We start from the raw sequence: 23,520 nt of genomic DNA, 5'->3' as shown, positions 1-23,520 counted from the left end.
ACCATTCCCCCACTCTTGATTATGAGCAAATGAATATCAGATATCCAAGGGAGGCTCAGGCAAGGAAGTCAAGGAGCCACAGAAACACATGGGGAAAAGCACCTTGAAGGAGGTCAGGAAAGAGGGAAGGACGCTGTTCAAAAAAGGACAGATCGGAGAACAGGGATGAGCTCTTGGAAGTTAGATGCATGATGAGAGAACTGAAAAGGCCACTGAGATCCGGCAATAAGGTGGAGGAATATCCCAGAAAAAAAGAGCACAGAGAAGATAAAAACTGGAGACAAGAGATGAAAAAAAAAGGACCAATCAAGGATGCACCACATCAGGATATTAGAGTTCCAGAAAGAAAGAAAAAAAAAAAAAAAACAGAAAATGGGAGGGAGAAAATTATCCAGAAGCAACTACTGGAAACATCCCTAAACTGAAGGACTTGAGTTTCCAGAGAGAATAAGTCATCTGCATGTCTCACACACAGGGAAAAAACCCCACACCAAGGAATACTGTTGGCAATTTCAGAATACTGGAATCAAAGAGAAGAGCCTACGAGTTTCCAGAGAGTGGGGGTGGGTGGCGAGAAGGTCACATGCAAAAAAAAGTCAAGAAAGAAAAAGGTTCTGGACTTCTCAGGAACAACAGTGAAAGTTAAAATGCGGTGGAGTGATGCTTTCCAAATTCTGAATAAGAGTGACGTTGAACTCCAAATTCAACTCCATCTAGACTTTCAGTCAAGTGTGAAAGGAGAACAAAAACATTTTTGGGTATGTGAGGTGCTGGAATATTTACTTCTCTTACCCTTTATCTGAAAGCTACTAAAGGATGTACTCCACCAAAACGAGGGGAGTAAAGGGAGAAAGGAAGATGGGAAATGCAAGATCCAAGGGAGAGGTGAAGACAAGCTGAGAGGGTTGGGAAAGGAGATCCCAGGAGAGTCACATACTAGGCTCAGAGGGAAACCCCATCCTGATTAGAACCAGTTGGAAGGTTCCAAGAGAAATTTCTCTAAGAAAGTGAAATGTATAGAAAACTTCTCCCTTATGAATGCTGTTGGAGGAGGTTTAGGCAGTTGGTAGAGGTTTGGTGTTGAAGTTGGTATATGTACATAGGAAACTAAGCAAAAGTAATTATTATATCCAGAAAGAGACAACAAAAACAGGTAGAAAGGGAAGGTAACCAGTCTATTTCATGGCTTGGTTCTGCAGTCATAATGTAAACACTTGGTATATTTTGAAAATGGTTGTCTCACTGATCTCATAGGAGTTTGATCCCCAAGGTTTTATGTTAATGGTATTGAAGGGTGGACTCTTGATCCCATTATGGTGTTTAGATATGGGGCCTTCGGGAACTGAGTAGATCAGATAAAATATTTAAGGTTGAGCCCCCATAATTATATCCTCATGGCTTTATAAGGAGAGGGAGAAAGACCACACAAGACATAAAGATACACATGTGCTTCCAACAGAATGTGATATAGAAAAGGGGGGGTCCTTGCCAGAGTCTATAGTATACTATTTGGATTTCCAACCTCCAACACTGAACTAAAGGAACTCTGTTTTCTATAAAGTAGTCTGCCTCAAATATTCAGTTATAGGAACAGAAAGTTGACAAATACAGCACTGAATGTTGCTCTACTCCAAATTATCATGTACTGTGGGAGGGTATGGGAAGGGGAAACTGTGTTTTGGGAATGATGGGATGGGCCTGGAGGAGGGGAAAGAGTTAAACACCTTCTCCAGGGAAAAGTCAAAGGCTGAACTATCGGAAAGAGTAATATGGCTGTTTTCTTCAGATATATAGAGGTAAACACCAAAAGAATCAGGTTAGAGCTGAAATGGTTGCCTAACAGAAGGGGAATGGAGCAACACTCAGAGGACAACTCAACTCCCAGCATGCATAAATAATTTTGATTTAAAAACTGAAACAAAAAATTAAAATGAAATAAAAAGTATACTATCATCCCTATGCCCCCTGCTTTGGCCATTTCTTGAGACACTGAATAAATATGAGAACTTTCTGATGCATTTTAGTCTTGGGAGTGAGTTCTTTGCAAGCCATTCTAAATAGATAGGACCCAGCTCAGTAGGGCTCAGAAAGGTCCAAAAAAATGGGAAAGAGATAGAAACAGAGATGGAGCTAAAGTCTTAGAAGAAGCCACACCTGGCTCATCCCTCCCGACACCTGGGGCAGGCTTCCTAGCCTCTCTGCTCTTTGACAGAGTTGGTGCTGGGATAACAAGTAGTAGAGTCAGGGCAGTACTGAGACCATCAGCTTGCCAGAACCTGATGCAGGAGCTGGGAGGACCAGAGAAAGAAGAAGCCTGGTCAGCGTGCAAGCTCCTCTTCACCTGCTGTAAATGTGAGATCGTCCCTCAGGCCTGCACTGGTCATCACAGTGGACACAAAGACCTTCTGGGCCTGGAAACTCGAAACCTGAGTCACACCAAGACACACTCATCGTGTTTACAGAGAGCAAGACCGTTATTTACAGGAACAGAAACATGGCGCTAATTGACTCTTAAAGACATCAAATCCAGCAGACAAAATGAACAGCAAAACTCTGCTTGGCAAAAGTACCGTGTTGCAACCCAGCAGGCATCCTCGTCAACAGGCTGTCCCTGCCACCCTCTGCTGCCCACGACCTTCTCCCACCTGGCTGTCCATGGACCTGCAGAACCTCCTGATATTAACAAACCCACTTTTTCCACGAAGGAACCCGAGTTAAGAAAACAAACGTTTCTTCCCAGACCACGCGAGCCCCTGAGCCAAGTTATATCAGTCCCTGGAGCTCCCAGGGGCCCCGTTCCCCACGCCTATTCCAAGGAAGGGTTCTGGGCAGTGTGAGTCACACAGCTCTGTCCCTGGGATGCAGAGGACACCATCCCACCGGGGCCCCCACCTACTAGCAAGCCTCTCTTACTCATTTCGGGAAGTAAGCTTTCTGCTTAGTCCAGAATTAGAAAGATGCAGAATTTTAATTCCAGGTTTAAATTACCCCAAACTAGCTAGAAACCCGGGACGGGGTCAGTGACAACGCTGTTAACAACTAGTGACAAAGGAAGAGAAATAATCGGAATGAATTGTTACTTCTGGGATGAGACGCTTCTTACATTATTGTTTTAAAAAGAACATTTTTAAAAAATGAAATAATGGTGATTGTGGATAACTTTTTTTTTTTTTTTTAGTGTCCTTACTTGGCAAAATTGAAAGTTGGTATTTCTAGTCCCTCCTCAAAATAAACTTTTATTATTTTTTTTAAGTAAAATGTCAGGGACACACTGTGGTAAATGACAAAGAGAATAAGACCAAGCTTGCAGGGCTGAGAAACCTGTACCATGCTTGTACCTGGGCAGCCTGTAGGAACACAGGCTCCATGTCGCCCTGCCCACCCAGTCTTCCCGGGCTGGGGTCTGCCTGCTCCTTTGATTCCTGGACCTCAATCATTCCTCTTATGAGCATCTTGGGCTAATAAGTGAATTCAAACCCAGTTTCTCCACTGCTGGCCCAGGCCCGGTCCCCTAGTTGTCAAGATGTGGTTGGCAGTGTCTCAGGGTCCTCAATTCATGAGACAACTCTGGCTATTCCAGACCAGCTGGAAAAGCAATAAATAAACCACGGCAGGGGAGGGGGAGGCAACATACAAAAAAGTCCATGTGACCCCACTTGTTATCAACCTATCTGCTTAGAAAAAAGTCCAGAAGGAAATAAGCCAAAATGGCCATGGCCATCATCCCTTGAGGCGAGTTAATGGATGATTTTATCTCATTTTTACTTTGCTGTGTTTTCTAGTTTTTCTACAACAAAAGGGCTTTTAGTTATAAAGTGGAATAAAATAATGTCCACTTAGGAAGTTTACATTTAAAAAGTAAAATTAAAATCATGCAGCCTAAGACTCTACTTCCCAGTTCTCTCTGATGAACAAGCTGGGGAGGGAGGCTGGTGCTCCAGAGAAGGCCCGGGCCCTGGCCCTGTGGGGCTGACCTCGCCCCATCTTCCTCTTCTCCAGCCTCCCCATCCTTCTCCCTCCCTGGAAAGGGGGAGGAGAGGGTGGGGAGCATAAAGGAGAGAGTAGAGGATGATCCCCTGCAGGGTCCCCTGCTTAGCACAAGGTAGACTTGCAGAGGAGATGTAACATCCGCGGAATGTCATGGACCAGCCCTCCTGATCCTAGACCAGGGCCCTCCACTTCGGGGCTCAGAACAGAGTCCCTGGGCCCCACTGGGACAAGACTGTGCTGGACCAGGGTCTGCTGAGGTGAGTCAGCCCTCCAGGACAGGCCTTTCTCCTGGGACCCCCCGGCACATGGTCAGTGCCTGAGTAGAAGTGGAGCCCCCGGGGTCAGAGTCCATGAGCAGGGGTGGTGTTGGCTCTGCCATCCTGTGGCCATGGGTGAGTTGTCCTGCTGGGGCTTCAGGTTTCCATGGGTAGAGTCGGATGGGGAGCACCCTGTGTTCTGGCCAGTGACTGGACTGGGGGTGTTGGAGTTTCTTTCCAGTCCCAACTTTCAGAGAGCCTGGCACAGACCAGAGACTGCCCATCCCAGGGTGGGCAGATGCTTGCTATCCAGTCTTGCCTCTCTGCTGCCCTGGGTCCCAGGTCCTAGTGGACGTTCAGGTCTAAGTCCCAGTGCCAGGCGTACGTGTTTGAGCACAGGTGTGAGGACCGGAGTTATGGCCGTGAGTGAGTACGGGGAGCCCCAAAGACACACTCCCTGTTTCGTTTCCAGCACAGGCACATTCCTCAGTGATTTTACTTTTCTGAGGATTCTAGTTTTCCCTTCACCCCATCTTCTCTCAGCTGCCCCCCACTGTCCCCTTTCTCAGTTCTTTGAACTTCTCCATTCCTACCTCCAGTTGAAGCCCCAGTTTTGTGTTCTTCTCTCTCTGTCTCTGTCCTAGAGCCAGGCCTGTCTCTCAGGAGACCGAGCGTAGCCATTCCCTGAATGACCATGTGTGTCCCCACTCCGTGTCCTTCCTTTCAGGAGGCAGCCCGCTCCTCCCGGGTCCCAGCACCCTCAGCAATCAGAACCTGTCTCATCCAGACAGAAAGGGAGATGGGCTCTCATTGTACAATGACAAACTGAAATCATTATTCTGCCAAGATCCGAATGACAAATTGGGAAGTCTGAGAGCGCCGTGATTTGTTAGCCGGGCATCGCCTCTCACCAGGGGCACGTTTTAATTAAATCCCAGGAGTAATTAGGGAGCCCTTCCACTGTGCACGTCGGGGCCCTCCTGGGCTGCCCTGGGGAAAGAGTCGGGCCTCTTCATAACAGAGATGAAGGCCCCAAGAATTGTTCCTCAAGGATCGGAGGTGGGTGAGCGCTGACGGCTCCTGCCAGCACTGCCAGCTAGGGTGCCGGGAGCCTTAGCAGCACTTGGAGACGCCCAGCCACCGCCGCCACACCACCATGTTATAGATGAGGAAAGCAAGATCCAGGGAGATGGTGTGCATAGGACGCGCACCCACAGCAAGGGTTGTGTGTGTGTGTCAGTGTCCCCGTCCTGGGTGTATCAAATGTAGGATTCAGCCCAGGAAAAGTGGGGAAAGTCAGAAGAGGGTATGACTCACCCCTTTATTTAATAGGACCTCTGGCTTAGGGAGGGTGGTTAGGTCAAGGGAGAGATGCAGGGTGGCAAGAGCAAAAAAAAAAAAAAAAAAAAAAAAATAGTGCAAACGTCCTTCTTTTTCTAGTCACACCTGGAGATGGAAGAAGTCTGACTGGGAGGCCAGTCCTGGCTCCAAGTCTTGCTCTCCTGGCATTTGAGGGAAGAACCTGAGAAAATTCTTGGTCCCTCCAGAAAAGCCCTAGTCCATTAAAGTGGCCTGAGCAGAAAAGGAGAGGGTCCGAGCAGGCCTGGGCATGAGGCCTGAGGTGGTACCCAGGCTGCCCAAGACCTGATGGTCCTGCGTCGGCCCCAACCTGCCCACTCACCCCAGCTTGGGGCACAAAGGAGAGCAAAGGGAAGTTGCTGGCAGGGGGGTCTAGACCACAGGGGTGGGCTGGAAGCCGAGACTCTCAGGCAGGCCTGGAGGTTGATGAGCAAGGCCAGCCGGAGCCTCCAGCTGGGGCCACCACCGTCCATCTGTGAGACCTGGCAGGTCTCACACGCTGTCTGCCTCATCTGAGAGATGACAGCGCTCAGCACCCCAGTCCTACTCCAGGGCTGACGAGGTGCGGAGAACAGATGCAGGTGAGATGTTTGGAAGCCACATCTTGCTGACCCTCTGCCTGGAGGTCCCACAGCCCCTCAAGCAAGGCTGCCAGCTGACCATCTCCCAGCATCAAGGGCCAGCTCAGCCCACCCTGCCACACTTCAGTCCCTCGGAGGTCCCTATGACCCACCTCCCTCCTCCCTCCCAGACTCACCCTCAGGGCTGGCAGGGAGCTGACCTGGTCCATGGTCAGTGTGGCTTCTTTGTAGTACTTGCCTGCAGGGCAGAGCTTCAGGAAGGTGTCATGGATGCTGGAGAGAGAGGTGAGGCATGGTGACCACGTAGGCAGGAAAGGCCCTGGCGGGGGTGTTTCTGGGGGAAGGGGACTGAGGACAGAGTGACATAGAAAGGGCAGCAATGGATCTTTCCATCCCAGAGATACCCCTGGGCCCACCCATGTGCCCAGCATGTCTTGTGGGCGCAGAACCGAGCTGAGTTGAGCCACAGTGCTCTGTGACCTGGGACGCACTCCATGGCCTTAGTTCTGGCTGCGACCTCTGTTATGACTTGGTCTAGTCCCTCAGGTACAGAAGGAGACTCCACGGTCCCCCTCTTCTGGTCATCACCCATCCCCATCCTCAGCACTTGATGGGCACCAGCAGGCCAGGAGTAGAACCCATCAGCCTGGGGGCTGGGTTTGAGGCTCAGTGGTAGAGCACTTGCCTGGCACGTGTGAGGCACTGGGTTCGATTCTCAGCACTACATATAAACAAATAAAGTAAAGGTCCATCAACAACTAAAAAAAAAAAAATTTTTAAATATTAAAAAAAAAACCATCAGCCTGCAGCAGGCAAACCACACAGCACGCAAGCCCAATGGTGGCAAGCACTAGTCCACAGTGCTGAGGGCCTTCCTAGCATTCCTGTCACCCACCTCTCTGTATGTAGGCCCCAGGCCAGTCCAGGGGACTTTGCTTGTAAGTGACAGGCAGAGGGTGAAGTGGAACTCTGCCCTAGGCTAAGAGAGGGTGACCCCTGGTCCTTTGTCCCTCCCACCCCATCCTGGACACTGGTCCCTCTCTACCAGCAGGCTCTTGGACCTGTGGGAACAGTGACCAAGGTAGCTTGTAGAGAGAAGACCCTGGAGGATTGGACACCAGATCCTGCACTTCCCGGTGGGAGTGCGGGACCTGGGTAACTTACTTAACCCTGCTGAGCCTGAGCTTCATTCTCTGAAAAAAGGGCAATTGATCACCTCTCTCAAGGGCTGTGGTTCAAGTTCAGCATGAATGAGAAGAGGCCAGGGCTGTGTGTGTGTTGTAGAAGGGGCGGCACAGGCTGAGTGAAAACATTCTCTATGGCCAGATAGACCTGAGTTCAAATCCTGACTCTGCCACCAAATAGCTCTGAGACCTTGCGCAAACTTGTGGACCCACTTGAGCCTCAGTCTCCTCATCTCTTCATTGGAGTGAGAAGTCCCTCCCACATTTACAGGGACTGATGGGGGAGGTATGCAGAGTGTCAGCAGCACACCTGGCACCTGAGAGGACTGTGGTACGTGAGGCCTCAGAAGAGACCCTGACCATCTGCTTCCCTTCTGCATTCTTCTCCCGTTCTCCAGGTGTCCCCATGCCCTCTGACCATGCAGAACCCCCGATTAGACTGATGGTGGCAGCTCTGTAGCCTGACCTAAGCCTGGTCTCTGGCCTCCCTTTATGGTCTCCTTTGTGCTTCAGAATTACCCTTCTCTCCTCTACTCCTTTCCTTTCCTCTCCCAATAAATTTCTGATGTCAGCTGAGTGCCAGGAGAGCAGCAATTGGAGCAAACTAATTCATACTCAGGAGTGAGTGACTGACAGCCCCTCACTGACATTCCTGGGCACAGGGTTTATAAACTCAAATGAGCCTTTGATTGTGGGGACTTAGGACACGTGACTAAGCGAAGAATTTGGAGGGTTATTTTTGGAGATTCAGGGGTAGAGCAGGAGGCCCTCCCAGGACCCACTTAGCAGGGAAACACAGAGCCACCTTCTGTGTCCTCCAGCCTCTCCTCTTGTCACGGCCTACTGAATAGAAAAACATCCTACAGATCCTGGACCAACTGCTTCCTGGCTTCCTTGCCCTCTGACTTCTAGAAGCCATTAGCCCAAGAGAAAGCCCAGCAGGGGAAGGGAGGTGGTAGAGAGAGGTTAAGATTCATCCTCCTTTCCTTCCCAGCCTCAACCCTATTCTGGCAGTATCCATGTCCCTCCTAACAAGGGCCAAGTGATCAGTTGTCACAGCTTCAGTCCTCAACTGGGTGCCTCCGGTCCAGGTGTGGTGATGGCTGGTGTCTGGATGTCCCCTCCACCTCCAAAAACTTCCTTCACCCTAAATCATCTTCAAAGACCCCAGTCAAGGGCCCACTCCTGCTGGGATGCTGACAGACTAGGCAGGCAGACCCACTTGGATTGTGACCAGGGGCAAGTTTTTGAACCTCTCTGAGTGGACAGATGTCCCAAGCCTGACTGCTATGGCGAGGCGGTCTCCTTCCAATGGCTTTGGGCTGACTCCGGAGAGGGCCTGACAAGTGGAGCCCGGATGATGCTGTGAATATCCAGGGAGAGTATCACACTCCTGTTGGTCTTGTAAGGGACCCCAACTGTGACCAGAGGCTCTACCCAAGTTTGGGAGGGAGTTGAAAAGCAGGGTGTCATGCTGAGAGACGGTCTCCTCAAATGAGATGTAGCAAGAGGGCGGCCAGGTCATCCAGGAGGGAAGAACAGCCATCACTGCTGGGGCCCTAGTGGCCCTAAAGGGTAGGGGCAGTGGGAGAGGTAGGCTTCCGTCAGAAGGAGCATTTTGTCACTGGTGTTAGAATTGCTGGTGTAGGGTGATAAAAAGCAGACCAACCTTCAGTAAGTTTTATTAATTAAAAATAGAAGCCCTCCTGTGGTCATGCGCTTTCCTCTACACTCAGGGTGACCACACCCCTTTCCCCACCGTGGGGTGCCGCTGGGAGCCCACAGCACTGCCAGCCCTCACGGAGGTTTTTCATTTTTCAAGGCAATCTTGCAAGGCAGGGGCCATTGTTTCCATTACAGATGAGGAAACAGAAGGCCAAGGAGGTAAAATCTTTGCCTCAGGTTATGTGGTGCAAAGAGTCAAGGCCAGGGCTGCTACGCCAAGACTCTTTCTTCCCAGGATTCCAGAGGAGGGGCGTGGGATGGACTACTGAGGGAAAGAGAAGGGACCCACTGCCATCGATCCCGCTTCTTCTTAACATGCTCGATGTGCCAGGCACCCTCAAACACGCTGCCTCATGGAATCTTCCCAAGACACACGTGGAAGAAGCGTACAGGTTATAAACCCTATGGATGGGTAAACTGAGGCTCAGAGAGGGTACAGGGTGTGCCCAAGGTCATGCAACTGGGAAGAGAAATAGTGGAGGGCCGAACCTAAAATAGGTTCTTCAGGTTGCTCTGTTCACCTCCAAGGGGTCCACCCTCTCCCAGGTGAGGGGTTCATCCCTCCCCCAGAGGCTTTTGGGTCAGCGGAACTGGAGAGAGGATCCTGACCCCCTTCATGGCTTCCCAGGCTGCCACGTGGGCAGGCTGCCCACAGATGAATCGCGGCTGCATCTCGGCTGCCACAAAATGTTCTCCTCCTCCAAATATGGATCAGCCGGCTCTAAATGGAACTCTGAATTAATCCCTAATGGACTCAGAAGTCAAAGCCATTTGAAAAACTCACACATTCAGCCTGCCAGCGGTCAAGACGCCCAGGCGGGGCTCCCGCCACACTTAGCTCAGAGGCAGGGAAGGGCTGTCTGCGGCTCAGAGGCTGGCTCCACCGCTGGCTCTCCATGTGACCTTGGGCCACTGAGCCCCTTCCGGCCTCAGTTTCCCCTCTCTAAATTGAAAGCCTCAGTGACCTCCCCCCACCACACTCCCTCCAGTGTAGGCATCTATGGCTCTCAGTTTCTGGACCACCTACTGCCTCTGAGACCCTTAGTTTAGTGGTTCTCAAGTGCGATCTACTCTTAGAATCATGGAGGGAGATTGTAAAAGTATCTATGTCCATTAGCCCCTCAGACTCTCATTCAAGGCCAGCACAGGGCCCAGGCATCTACGGATTCTGCAAGCTTCCAAGGGTTTACTGTGCCCGCAAGACCAAGAACGGAGATTCATTCAGCTCAGGCCCCAGTTTCCCCTTCTCTGGTCCCTGCCTGGGCTCAGTTCTCTGGGCGCTCTCCATTCCATGCATCAATGGTTCTTTGCCTGTGGTACAGCCCACAGATATTTGATAAATGGCCCTTCTTTAGCCTGAAAATGCAGCTTTTAGTCCCCTCATCTGCTACTTGGGCAGATCACTGCTTTTCTGAGCCACTGTCCTCATTTACAGAAAGGAATAATAATACCATGATAATAATGACTGCCGTGCACTCGGTGATGAGTGTGTGCCAGGCATTGTGCACACAATGACACAGATTTGATTACCTCCATCCTAATGATGACTTTGTGAGATTAGGCACTCTGACTCTCATCTGAGGCCCAGGGACTCACCACAGTCGCAAAGCTAGTAAGTGGCAGAGTTGAGCCTCAAACGAGGCTTTTAGCTTCCAGGAAGTAAACCTGCCACACTCCACCTGTTGACCTCCAAGGTGCTCTGGGAGAAACCAGGAGATAAAAGCCAGGACAGGGCTTGGAGACTGTAAAGAATTGGGAACTTCCAGGTGCTAGGAAGAAAGAGTGGCCTTGTAAGGGGCTGGGAGTATAGCTCAGTGGTAGAGTGCTTGCCCAGTATATGAGGTCCCTAGGTTTGCTCCCCAGTACCACTACCAAAGTAGAAAAGTTGGATTTTGGAACTGGGGATGTAGCTCAGTGGTAGAACACTTGTCTAGCATGTACAAGTCCCTGGGTTGGGTTGATCCCCAGCATTGGAAAGGAAGGAAGACCGCCCAGCCTGGTGACTGAGTTGGCCTGGGCTGGGGTAGGAGCAAAGCCTTCACCCCGAACCAAACCTACAGTCAATCCAAGAAGGCAGCAGGAGAAACCCCTTAGTGATGCAGTGATGTCCCAAGAGTCCAGCCTGAGCCGGGTCAACTGGACCCCAGCCACCAAGGTCTGGACTAGATCAAGGTGTGCCCTGTCCATGAAGCTAGATGTGCTCTCAATGGGACTGTGAAGGTTCTTGCCACAGTCCCTTGGGCCTAAGCCCCAAAAAGGCATCTGGGAGTTGGGGCCTTTGGGACAGCTGATTAACCAGAAGTCAGAGGGGGATGCCTGAAGCTTAGGCAGAAAGGGATCAAAAGCTGTGAAAGAAAAGTCCCACGGCCAAGAAATTTAGAGCAGACAGTCCCTTCTCGGACAACCAAGCCACAGCAACTGTGGGTCACACGTGGTCTGCCCGTCCCAGCAGCTATCATCTGCAGATTTGGTGACCTGGCCTTTACATCCTTACACAGATAAGAAGGTAGGAAAATGTTAGAGACACCTCCCCACAAAGGCTACTTCTGTCCATTGGTCTCTTGGACACTTTTGTTCAATGGGCTAACCTCATCCAGCAGTACTATCGACCAGGCCACATTTCTCTGTTACGTTCACAGGAGAATCATAACATGTCATCAGAAGCCACACAGGAAAGTTTTTCAAAAGAGACCAAGGCTTGGTCTAGCCTAACCTGAGCTTGGTAGCCCATGTTGGCCTTTTCCTTCCCTGGGCATCACATACCACCTCCTCCTGAGCCCCTGCCCTGCAGCTGGGCACCCATGTCAAAGCTGCTCCCCTCACAGACAGTGCACTCACTAGGCCTTGTGTGCAGGACCCAGGGCACCTCCAAGGGTTGCCCTTGTATATGTGTGTCCTTCCAGGGATATTTTCTTTCCTGTATGTCTGTAGGAACATCTCTTATCTCACAAAAACAATAGCATTCAGTATGGATCAGTCTAGCTTACCAAAGTCATAGAGTTACATAGGTTAAAACACTAGCAGTACTAGGAAGCTTACAGTTAAAATTACTCATGCTCAGTACCCCACATCACCTCCCTCTCCCTGCCCTCCAGAGGCAGCATTTTGTGAACATTTTGCTCTTTCTTAATTCTGTTTGGTTTTTGCAGTGCTAGGGATCAAACCTAGTGCCTTGCATATTCTAAATACCAATACTGCCATTTATCAAATTTTTTTTATTATAGATAGTATCTTGTGACATTCTACTATAAAAAAGGATTTCTTTCTGTCTATAAGATTCTCCTCCCCAAGTCTCCCAATATAAAACAATTTGCCTGAATCATTATTCAGTGTTTAGATTATTATTATGTTATATATGCATTATTTAAACATTGCTCACAGCTAAGTACCCTTGCATGTCTTGATTACTTTTTCTTTTTTTCCTAGGTCTTTTGTTTTTCCCAGAGTTAGTAATGGCTTTGTTTTTCTTTTGCTTAAGTTTCAGTGTCTCTACATTATTTTATTTGTCCCTAAGCCTTTTCCCCGCTCAGTACTGGGGATTAAACCCAGGGACACTGTACCACTGACCCACATCCCCAGCCCTTTTTTTTTTTGAGACAGGGTCTCACCAAGTTGCTGAGGCTGGCCTTGAACTTTTGCCTTGGCCTCCCAAGTAGCTGAGATTACAGGTGTGTGCCACCATGCCTGGCTTCATTCCTAAACTTTCTGCAGAATCGTAAAGTTTCTCTCGATATGGTTATAATATCAACATCAGTAGGTTCCTTTTGTTTTCTTGGGGGTGCCAGGTTCTAATCTGGACAATTGCCTTCCAGTTCCACAAATCATTGCTGTCCTTTGGCTTCCCTGCACTATCATGGTGGTAATGCAAACTGCCCTCCTCTATGTTGCAATCCTTTGTTCCTGAATCCTACATCTTCTTTATTCATTGCTTACTTACTAGTTTGAATGGAGCACATCCTCCAAAAACTTTCTCAAAGGAAGTCTATAAAAGATCATTTTTTAAATTCGCATGTCAAAAATACTGTTATTCTACCTTCACTTGGTTCATAGTTTAGCTGGCTCTAGAATGGAAAATTTTTCTTAGAATTTTTAAGTGTTCAGGCCCTGTCTTCCAATATAAGTCCAAAGTGACCCTGATTCCTGAGGCACGGGTGCAATCAACGTTTTTGATCTATGAGAGACCTTCTTTTTATCTCTGGCATTCTGAATGACCTAGTTGGTGTAGGCCGTCTTTTACTCCTTCCACCAAACCTGGAGTCCCCTGGCTTTCCAGTCAGACTTATAGCGAGACTCCGGAAGCCAAAGGCGCCCCCTTTCCATCGTGCCTAGTGGTTCTTAGTCAGCAGCTCAAGTGATTCTCTCTTCAGAGGGTGAGTTCCTGTTTTCCCCTGGTGCGGGGCAGGGCTGCTGTGTGGGTTGCAGGGCTAGAGAAGGAATTCAATGTGACTTTCGATCTACCTGTTTTTGCCTGGCTCTGGCATCCAGAAATTCAGAGATTCCGGAGACTCTGAGTTCTTGATTCCCTCACCCCAACTCCTGCAGGGAATTTTCTTTCAGCTAAGTCTGCATCATGTGTCTGTCTGCTTAGTGCTTTTCAAATTTTTCTTGACCTCTCTCATCTACTGTTATCACTGGTGTTCTTTTTGTCCTCACAGGCTTTGTTCTTTCAAAAAATTATTTGTCCTTTTAGTAGAGAAACAGAGATAAAAGATGCTATGTTTTCCACGTTAACTGGAAGCTCCCTGCACTTGACCTTCTTAATTTAATTGGAGACAACTCCATATCAAACATCGTGCTCCTCCTCTTTTTCTCTAAGGGCAGCATCTCACAATACAGTGGATCAGCACTATGTCACCTGGGCCCTCTTGATGCAAGGGGAATGGCCAGGTGAAAGTGTCATTCCCATTTTGAACCAGAACACTTGAGCATTCTCCAGGCTTGCCGGTTCTCCTCCATTCCGCAGAGCTTTTGACAGCTGCTGCACATCCTCAACTGTCCCCCTGCCTGTGATCTCCTGGGTCTGGAGCTGCCCCTTGGTTGGAAGCCACAGAGCCCTCTCTGGTATCACCCCACCCACTTGGAGTTTCTGACCCCCATTGTGCTTGTCTCATCTGTCTTATTTGAAGGTGTCCAATACGGAGACACAAAAGCAAGGTAGAAGCTGACCCCTCTACCTTCTACTCTGCCCCACCCCACACCAGCACCGACCCATGTTTGGTTTCCATGACCCTGAAAGGTGGGAGCCTCCGAGGAAGAGCTACCTAGAGGCAGGCAGGGGTCCCTTGTGCTCAGGAAAGGAGTCAAAAGTAGGAGCAGGCCAGAAAAAACTTTGAGAGAAGCTCATTGGAGAAGTTTGAACTGAAGTGGAGCCTTCACTGGCAGCCCTGGGGCAGGTCAAACTGCACCCTTCTCACAGGAAGAGACCAAAACAGGACTGGAAAGAGGCTGGAAATAGGATGTGAACAAAGGTCACTTTACGGTCCGGGTGAGCAGCTCAGAAGAGGGGTCCCGAATGGCTTGCTTCCAAGAACATCTCTCTCAAAGGCCAATGCAGAACAAAGGCAAGGGGAGGGGACTTCTTCACAGAGAAAACCCAGACCCCTCTCTCCTCTCCTCTCTCTCTTCAGATCCTCACCACCACCACCCTGCTCTTTCCTGGTGCATATGAGGAGCCCTAGGATCCAAAGACACCACTCAAAAACCCCCGGGGGTGGAAGGAGGAGCAGCCTGGTCACGCTCCATTGCCCAGGGGACAAGCCAGTGCAACCCCTGGGAGGTCTATCACTTTTTAAAGTTATCTACCCTTCGCCCAGAAGCTCTGTTCCTAGGAATTTTTTCAGAGGATTTACTCTTACCTGTTGGATATTTATACATAAATGCTTAATATAGCATTATTTGTAAAACTGAAAACTATAAACAACTTGTGTCCATAACAGGGGTCTTGGCAATGAATTATGGTTCATCTACACGAGGGAATGATTCATGGCCATTAAAAAAGCATGAGGCAGATCTCTATGTGCTTTCTGTAAAACAGGCCAAGAGGAAAGCTTCAACAACAACCACCAAAAAAGGTGCAGAACAGTATGAATGGGATGAATGCTACAGGACTCATGGGGTAAAACTGTTGAAGGATATGTGCATAGTCTGTGCATGGAAAATTCTGGAAGCCTAGAGGAGAAACTGCCAGTAAGTGGGGCTGTGTCAGGGAGAACAACTGGGAGGAGGAAATGGAAATGCTTGCTTTTTCACTGGGAAATTTTATACTATTTAAAATTTCTAGCCATGCTCACAATATTATTTTATTTCCTTTCATTTTATTTTTATTCATGCATTATGTTCTAGAAAATATCAATAAATGTTATATGGGCAGGAGGATATTGGTCTTTTGGGGATTTGTCATATTTTTTATATTTGAAAGAGCAAGCAAATATTGTTTTTAAAGGGAAATAACCCAGCCCTGTGACCGCCCTGGTCTCCACAGCTCCACTACCTGGCCACCTCCTCATCCCTATTTGTACCTGGAAAGTCTTATGCTTGTGGCCACCAGGTTGGACATAGTGCCCAGGGAGGGTTAGCCCAAGCAGAGATGACAGAGTGATTGAAAGGGAACAGACCAGAGGGTCTAAATGGTCTCCTCATTCCCACCTCCCCAACTGCCCCCAAAATGTCCTGGTGAGCCCATTTATCCATCTAACAGGTTTTGTTGAGCACCTGGCTTGGGCCAAGCATGTGCACACCTCTCGTCACATCCACTCTTACCACAGCCCCATGGCAGGTGGCACTTGCCACATCTCCCCACTAGATGATGGTGATCTTGACCCAGAGGCTTCCCCCACTGTGTGAGAACAGAGCCCAAGCTCCCATCCCACGCCCACTGCCTCCATAATGTCTGGCACATAGGAGGCCCTGAGGAGAGGCTTGGGCAGGACAGCGGGGGGTGATGCATCCCAGGTCACCCAGCTAATCAACAGGTGGCAGCCCTATGCTTTCTAAGTCCTTTTCTCATTTTCTTCATTGTCCCAAGGAGGCCCTGCCAGCTCTGTCCCACGGAACCCCTGCCTCGGGTGGCAGCAGAGGCAGAGCTGCCTGCAGCCTTTGTCTCTCCCCATCCCAGTGTGGTCCTCAGGGCTTGGGTCCATCCCTGCCTGCCTGTCCCAGCTGCAGCCCAGGACAACGTAGCTCTGAGCAGAGACCACATTAGGACCTAGAGGCTGGGCCAAGGCAAGATCCCAGCTCAGGAGGAGGGAAAAGGGGACAGGGACCTCTACTTACCACAGGATTTCATTTCTGGTCAGGAAGGTCAAGGCCTGCAATAAATCAGAGAGGTGGCCTGTCACTCAGTCCAGCCCCTCCTGGCCCCTTGGAAGTGAAGAGCTTTGGAGCAGGGAAAGAAAAGCCCATTCTGTTATTCCACAGCTGGGGAAACGGAAGCACCACAGCCCAAAGTAATAAATGCCCGAGGTGGTGGCAGCAGATGAAGCAGTCAGACCCTCCTCCTTGTGGCTGTGGAAAGGAGGCATAGCAGAGCAGACCTAGACAGGGGATCAGAGACAAGGCCAAAATCCTGGGCTCTGGAGCAGGAGATGTGGGAGCAGTGGGACTGGAGGACTGGTCCATGCCATATGGATGCAGGTTTTAGCAAGACAAGAGCCACCCCTACCCTGCCTAGTGAACTCTAGAGTCTTAGTAAGCGTTCCCCCTTTTCCCACCTGCCTTGGGAAGCTCCCACCTCTGACCAGGATCTCTGGTCTTCCCACCTGGTACTCTTCCAGGTCCTCCCAGTGCATCTGGTATCTCAAACACTGTCCCATGCCAAATGCAGCCTTCTCTCTGCCAGTAGTAGAACCTTGGCCCCAAGGACTCACCAGCTGGTACCACCAGTTGATCTGGTTGCCATGGAGATCCAGATTCCACCTTCTGACCCCAGGTTGGCACAGAGACAGATTCTTTAGGTTCCCCAGGCTAAGAGACATCATCCCTCAAACCACAAATGGAAAGGTAGCTCAACAGTGGTCTCAAGATTCACACTGTTGACTCTTGAGTCACCCTACCTGGGTTCAAATCTTTGATCTGCTACCTGGTGACCGTGTGATAGGGGGCAAGCTACTTAGCTTCTGTGTGTCTTAGTGTCCTGAAGTGAAGACGATAGAGGACAGCTGTGTGGATTAGTTGAGTTAATGCAGATACCATACCTGACACATAGTAAGTGCTTGGTGAATGTTAGAGCTAGGTCCCAGTACTCCGTCAGGCATGGGATACAGAGAATAAGAACAAACCTCGACCCTCAGGAGATGGCCAAAAAAAGGGCATTCCATGCCATCAGTCAGGTTCCTGCAGAAAGAGAGGCCACATTTGAATTAGGATAATGGGAAGAGTTTCTAATAAAGGGACTCTGAACTGAGGTGAGATCAGGGTGCCTGAGCCACCCAGAATCATTCAGAGTCCTGGGGGTCCTAACAACAGAGTTGTCACCAACCCTGGCCCAATAACACATGGAAGAAACACCCCAGGTCACTTTCTCCTCTTCTTCTGATTTCCTGAGACCGGGAGTCAAGATCAGAACTGGGAAAACAGAAAATGACAGTACAGTCATCAATGTGGCAATTCAAGAGGGTCCTTTGGAAGCCACCTTCCTCTCCCCAGCCTCCTGGATGGTCTGCATAGCCACCCTATGCAGGGACAGGTCTATCTCCTTGGTCTAGGGCAGGTCCTTCCCCATGCAGTCCTAGGTAAAGAGCCCTGGGACTTCCCGGTGACAACAATTTATGTTTCTGGAAGTGCAGCTGCATACTCTGTTCACAGAGATGGAGCCTGAAAGAAGCCCTGCGCTTTCATTCCTTCACCTACTCAGCAGACACCAGTACAAGTGTCCACAGCGTGCCCAAGACGCTACTTGACCCTGGGGAGAGATGACAGCGCTCACACACACACACATACACACACACACCAGAGATGAGGCCCATGTCGACGGAGGTCACGGGCAGTTATGAGTATGTACAAGAGGAGACATTGCTGGGCAGGGTGATCCCGGTGATTAGTGCCATTCAAATGGCTGTACCATGAGGTGGTTGAGGATATGGACTTTGAAATATTAAAGGTCTGGCTGCACCTCTCCTGGATGCATCAATCTGAGAAAATCATAAAGCCACTCCAAACCTCGATCCCTCCACCCACAAAATGGGACTAATGAATCCCTACTTTACCATTATTGCAAGGATGAAATAAAATGAAGTAGAGAAAACTCTTTTTTAACAAGATACTTGCACATATTGAGAACTCAATAAAGGGTAAATAGTATTATTATTTCTAAAAGTTGGGCATGGAAGGAAGAGGAGGCAAAACCAGCAATTAAACCCCACTCTTGCACCAAACTGTCATTTACCGAGCAGCTTCTATCTGCCAGGCCTGTGTGCAGAGCTGGGTTTATTCATGTGACAGCAGCCCTGGGAGGTTGCTGGGGGGATCCTTGGTCCTTTGCTCAGGGGAAAGAAGAAACTGGTGAGAGTAAGTGATGCCCTTGGCGTGGGCAAGTTGCAGGTCTGGGGATTCCCAAAGCATGGAGTGGGGAACCCAGGGCAGCCAGGGGACCTTCTCCATTCTCACTGGGCTGTCCTGATTACATGAGGTGCAAGTGGCAGCTAGATACCAGCTGTTTGTGCCTTTAACACCCAGCTGACATTTGCTAAAAGGAAGACAATGAAAGCAAAGGAGATCAGGATCTGAGATCCTGACTCAGCTCCTGTGTATTGACCTAGGCAGGGGAGACCTGGTTGGAGCCATGCATTCTCCATGAATGAGAACCCTCAGCCTTAGGTGTCATAGTGCCATGAGAGACAGAATGCAAGAACCTTGCTAGAGGGCTGGCACTGAAGCCACTGGTGGTCCTGAGGTGCCACCAGAGCAGATACCTCACTGAGCCCTGAGTCAGGCTGAGAAGATGGGGACGGTGTTCCAGGACCAGAAGGCTGCAGGATCCAGCCAGAATTGCATAACACTGTTTGTTTTTCATATTTGTTTTGTAGGGTAACTTCCATTCTGAAAATAATGCAGGTTCATCATTTATAAGTGGTATAAAAGTCCTTTATACATGTATCTCTTTAATTAAAAGAAATAGGAGTCCATTTAAAGAAAAACATTAAGTAAATGATTGTACCAGTGTAAAGAAATGCACCAGAAATCACAAAGATCTCTTCTCCCTCTCTTTCCCTTCCACCTCTCTCACACATACACACATATACTCACACAAGCGCACAGCATAACCAAGGTTCACCAACTCTGACTCCCTCCTCTCCTGTTTAGCTTTCATCCTCTGGAACTCCCACACCCCCGCCCCACCCCCACAGGCCAGATTTTCATTGGTTCCCACAAATAACAATAGTAACAATAAGAATGTCACCTTGCATTTGCATAACCTTTTACAATCCCAAAATGCTTTTTAATGTACCATCTCATTTGCCCAAGAAATAAAAGCTTATACTCCTTTAAAAAAGAGAAAGAAAAATCCCCCATGTGATTCTGCCTTGAACCAACCTGCACCCTCCCCCTTGAGCGCCCTACATCTCCCTAACTCCTTTTCAGCTAGGATTTTGAAAGAGGTGTGACTGAGCAGGGAGCAGGCGCCCTGGAAGGACAGTTCTACATTTTCCCGCTCTAGGATCTGCACAGGACAGAATGTACTCTTTGCAAGGTTTCTGTCACCAAGCAACAGACTCTATAGATTCTTAAAACTGCAACCCCTTCTCCAACACAGATTTAGACATCTCTTAGAACTTGACAGGCATTGAAAAAGGACTTGGATCCAGAATATATAAAGAGCTCTTACAAATCAAAGATAAAAAGACAAATAAGCAAACTGAAAACATCAGGGAGATAGACACAAGTCAAAATGACAGTGAGGTTCCTCTTCATACCACTAGGAAGACTGTTTTAATAAAGGAAAATAACTAGTGTGAGTGAGGATGTGGAAAAAGTGGAATCCTCACATTTTGATGGTAGGATGTTAAATGGTGCTGCCACTTGGAAACCTTTGGAAGTTTCTCAAAATATAAAGCAGAGTTACCCTGTGACCTTAAGGTTCTACTCCTAGGCATGGACCTAAGAGAAAAGAAAGCATAGTATACACAAAAATCTTGTACAAGAATGTTCATGGTAGCATTATTTGCTACAAAAATAGAAATAGAACTCTCTGGTTTTTGCTTCCATGATGACAAAAAATAAATAAATAAATAAAAGAGGGAATTATGGTTCTACCAAAAACGCCTATTTGCTGCACCAGATGCATGCCCAAGGACAAGACCTTTAAGAGGTTTGTTGCTGGAAAAAGTAGAGGCCATAGCTGTAAGGGACATTTCTGGAGCCAGTGTCAACATTTATGTTCTTCTCAAGCTCTATATGAAGCCACATTACTGTATGAATTGTGCCACCCACAGCAAGGTGGTCAGGAATTTATCTCATGGAGCACAGAAGGACCAACCTCCACCCACCTCCATCACCCCAGTCGAGACCTGCTAGAATTGCCCTACCTCCTCCACCAGAGCCCATGTGAGGAGCTGGGTCCTTAAGGCAGAAGAAAAACTATATTCTAGAAAAAAAATAAATTAAATGTAAATTATACTTAAAAAAAAAAGTGGAAGTGACTCAAATGTCAATTAACTGATCAATGGATAAATAAAATATAGTATATCCATAAAACAGAGTATTATTTGGCAATGAAAGGAAGTATGGAGGCATGATACGACATGAATAAGAGTATATTTAAAACATACTAAATGAAAGAAGTTAGTCACAATCTGCCATGTATGGTATGCTATCATTTATATGAAGTATCAAGAATAGACAAATTCATAGAGATAGAACGTATATTGGTGGTTGTCAGAAGCTAAGCAGGAGGGAGGTTGGGGAGTAACTGCTGATGGGTAGGGCTTTCTTCCAGGGGTAATGAACTTGTTCTAAATTAGATGGTGGTGATGGTGTTACAATTCTGAAAATTCTAAACACCACTGAGGTATATACTTTACAAGCATGAATTGTATGGTCTGTCAATCAGATTTCAAAGTTGTTATTTTAAAAATGTAAAGGGGTGTTTAAATCCTACCTTTGTGCCTGGCACTCAGTGAGCCATCATAAATATTATTAAAGAAACGTGTAAATGAGAGACTGTGGCTGAGTCCTGTAGCCCTGGGGGCTCCACCTACAGCAGTCGTTCAGGGCTGGGACCAGGGTAGAGTCTGCTGGAGTAGGTCAACGTCGGGCTCTGAACCTGGACTAGACTTTTGAGTTCCCAGCAGGCTGGAAAGCTATGCTTTGTCCATAGAAAGGTATTTCTAAATTGCTTTGGTGTGACAAGAAACAGGCTTGAGGGGCGAGAACACAGTTTGGTTTCTCTGGGGGCATCCTGGACTTTCAGAAAGCCTAAGGATGGCAGGGCTGCCTGGTGGTCTTGGGACAGAGGGGAGGACGACCACAGAGAGAAAGCGAGACAGCCCTGGGCTCACTACCCAAAGACGTGGGTGTGGTGCTTAGAAACGTCCGGGAGCCGGCGCTGAGGCACAGGGACCTTCAGGGACCTCGAGACTCCTACTTATACAGCAGCCGCTCCAGCGTCCCGCGAGTGCAGGTGCACAGCAGCAGGGGAGGAGTGTCCAGGACAGGGCCGCTGGCTTCCCTGGCCTGATGGCAGCAAGCAGTAACCCTGAAGTTTCCACAACCCCACAAGGATTAGAGTACAGAGGGCCCGGCCAGGTTGCAGAGCTCAGTAAAGCGCTTTCCCGGGACTAAATGGGACCGATAGACTCCCACAGCGCATGCGCGCATTACCCAACGGTCCAGGTGTGGAGAATGTGGACAGATAATAACCCCAAATTTCAATCTTTGTGTTCTTTCCCCACCTTCCCATAAGACACTATTTCCCTCATGTTTCCCATTCACATTGCCTGGGGGAGGGGGAAGAAGAATTGTCACAGCATCAGGGGAAAAGCTAGAAGCAGTCAATGTTCCATCAATAAACTGGACTTTAGAGAGTCAGAAGGGACGCTGAGGGAAGTAGAGACTGGAGTTTATAACAGAAGGAAAAGGAAGCACCATGCCACCAGGGAGACTGGCCAGGGTGTCCCCACTGGAACATCCCAGTCGCCAGCTCTAGGGAACCCTGCTCATTGCACAGAGGGACAGGTGCATACACCACCCACTGCCTCTCTGTGTGCTGTACCTCCATCATGACAGCCATGACAACTGTCACTCTGCAGAAGGACAACTGCTTGTTTCCTAAGGCTTTGCCGAATCAAGTAACAGATCGCCCTGATACATACCCCCAATTTCCAACGGCCAGGGTAAATAAAATTTCCCCAGAAAAGAGGATGCGAGTCCTCGATATTCAAAGAACAAGGAGGACTAGTGAGCATGTGGAAGAAACGTTCTCAGGCCCTGGACAGGGGTGACCCTGCCCTTTTCATCTTCAAGCACTGTGACTTGGTCGGGTCCATGTGAGCTTAGTCCACCTCCCACTAAGTGTTGTCTCAAGGATTCTCGAGCCTTCATTTTCTGTCCTGGAGTCTTCTCTATTAAGAATCTCCTCAGCCCTTGGGTAAACAACAGTCCAGAAGCTCAGAGTAACACCAGGGAGAACTTCAGCCAGTGGGGGTGGGAGCTGGTGCAGAAAAACTCCCTGGCCATACTTCTGGGCGACAGCTCTGGAGGGTTCCTGTGGCTTTAGCAGGTCCAGGAAGAGTCAAGGCCCTTAGAGGCAGAGGGCACCTGACACACCTGGATGTCCAGACTGGCTTTCCTCTGTCCTGCCTCTCCCTCAGCCTCCTACCTGTTTCCTAGGGTCAGCTCTTAAATAATCGACACAAACATTCTTTTCTGGGGTCCGCTTTCATGTGACATCATGCTACATCAGCCCTGGTATTGCTAAACCTCTGGTGAGGCTGCCCTGCCACTTGTGCTGAAAGTGGGGAAACAGCCATTTGACAAGAAGGGGGACTCCAAACAGTTGCTTTCTGATTTGAGTAGTTAGAGATTTTTAATTCTAAAATTTCATAGATAGACCTTAGAGATCAGTTCATGCGCACCTTCACTTTACAGATGCATAGACTGAGGCCTGAGAGGAGACCTGTCTAAGAACAGGCAGCAGACCACAGCTCAGTTGGTTCTGGGAACAGGGCCCATCTCCTCCCTCCCCACAGGCCTCTAAAAGCTGCTTGCTGGAGGTCACAGAGTTGGTCTAATGAGATTCTATCAGTGGAAATGCCTTGTAAACCATGAAGCATTATAAAAATGCTATTTGTCCTGATTTGTGCCAGGCCTGGGACTGGAACCCAGAGCTGTGGGCTCCCTGGTCAGTGCTTTACTCCCAGCAATAAGAACACTGCCTGAGACAGCAATTTAGAATTTCTGATTTCTGTGGTCACACTCTTAGACACCTGC

At 48.8% G+C, this 23,520-nt stretch overlaps 1 protein-coding gene across 3 annotated transcripts in view; it reads right to left on the bottom strand.

Annotated features, from left to right (window-relative positions):
• The window catches only part of Cib4 (calcium and integrin binding family member 4), a 98,119-nt gene that overhangs the window by 35,146 nt on the left and 39,453 nt on the right, over positions 1-23,520 (bottom strand). For all 3 annotated transcript variants that reach the window (XM_047522861.1, XM_047522864.1, XM_047522863.1), the window contains exons 2-4: positions 17,373-17,427; positions 16,369-16,403; positions 6,364-6,460 (exon numbers count right to left, since the gene is read on the bottom strand). In XM_047522861.1, the coding sequence (XP_047378817.1) occupies positions 6,364-6,460; positions 16,369-16,403; positions 17,373-17,427 (187 nt within the window). The remainder of the gene's footprint in view (positions 1-6,363; positions 6,461-16,368; positions 16,404-17,372; positions 17,428-23,520) is intronic.

The sequence above is a fragment of the Sciurus carolinensis genome, chromosome 13 (genome assembly GCF_902686445.1).
Source record: "Sciurus carolinensis chromosome 13, mSciCar1.2, whole genome shotgun sequence".
Classification (NCBI taxonomy): domain Eukaryota; kingdom Metazoa; phylum Chordata; class Mammalia; order Rodentia; family Sciuridae; genus Sciurus; species Sciurus carolinensis.
Note: the sequence above shows the minus strand (reverse complement) of the source record. Positions and strands in the feature narration are given on the sequence as shown.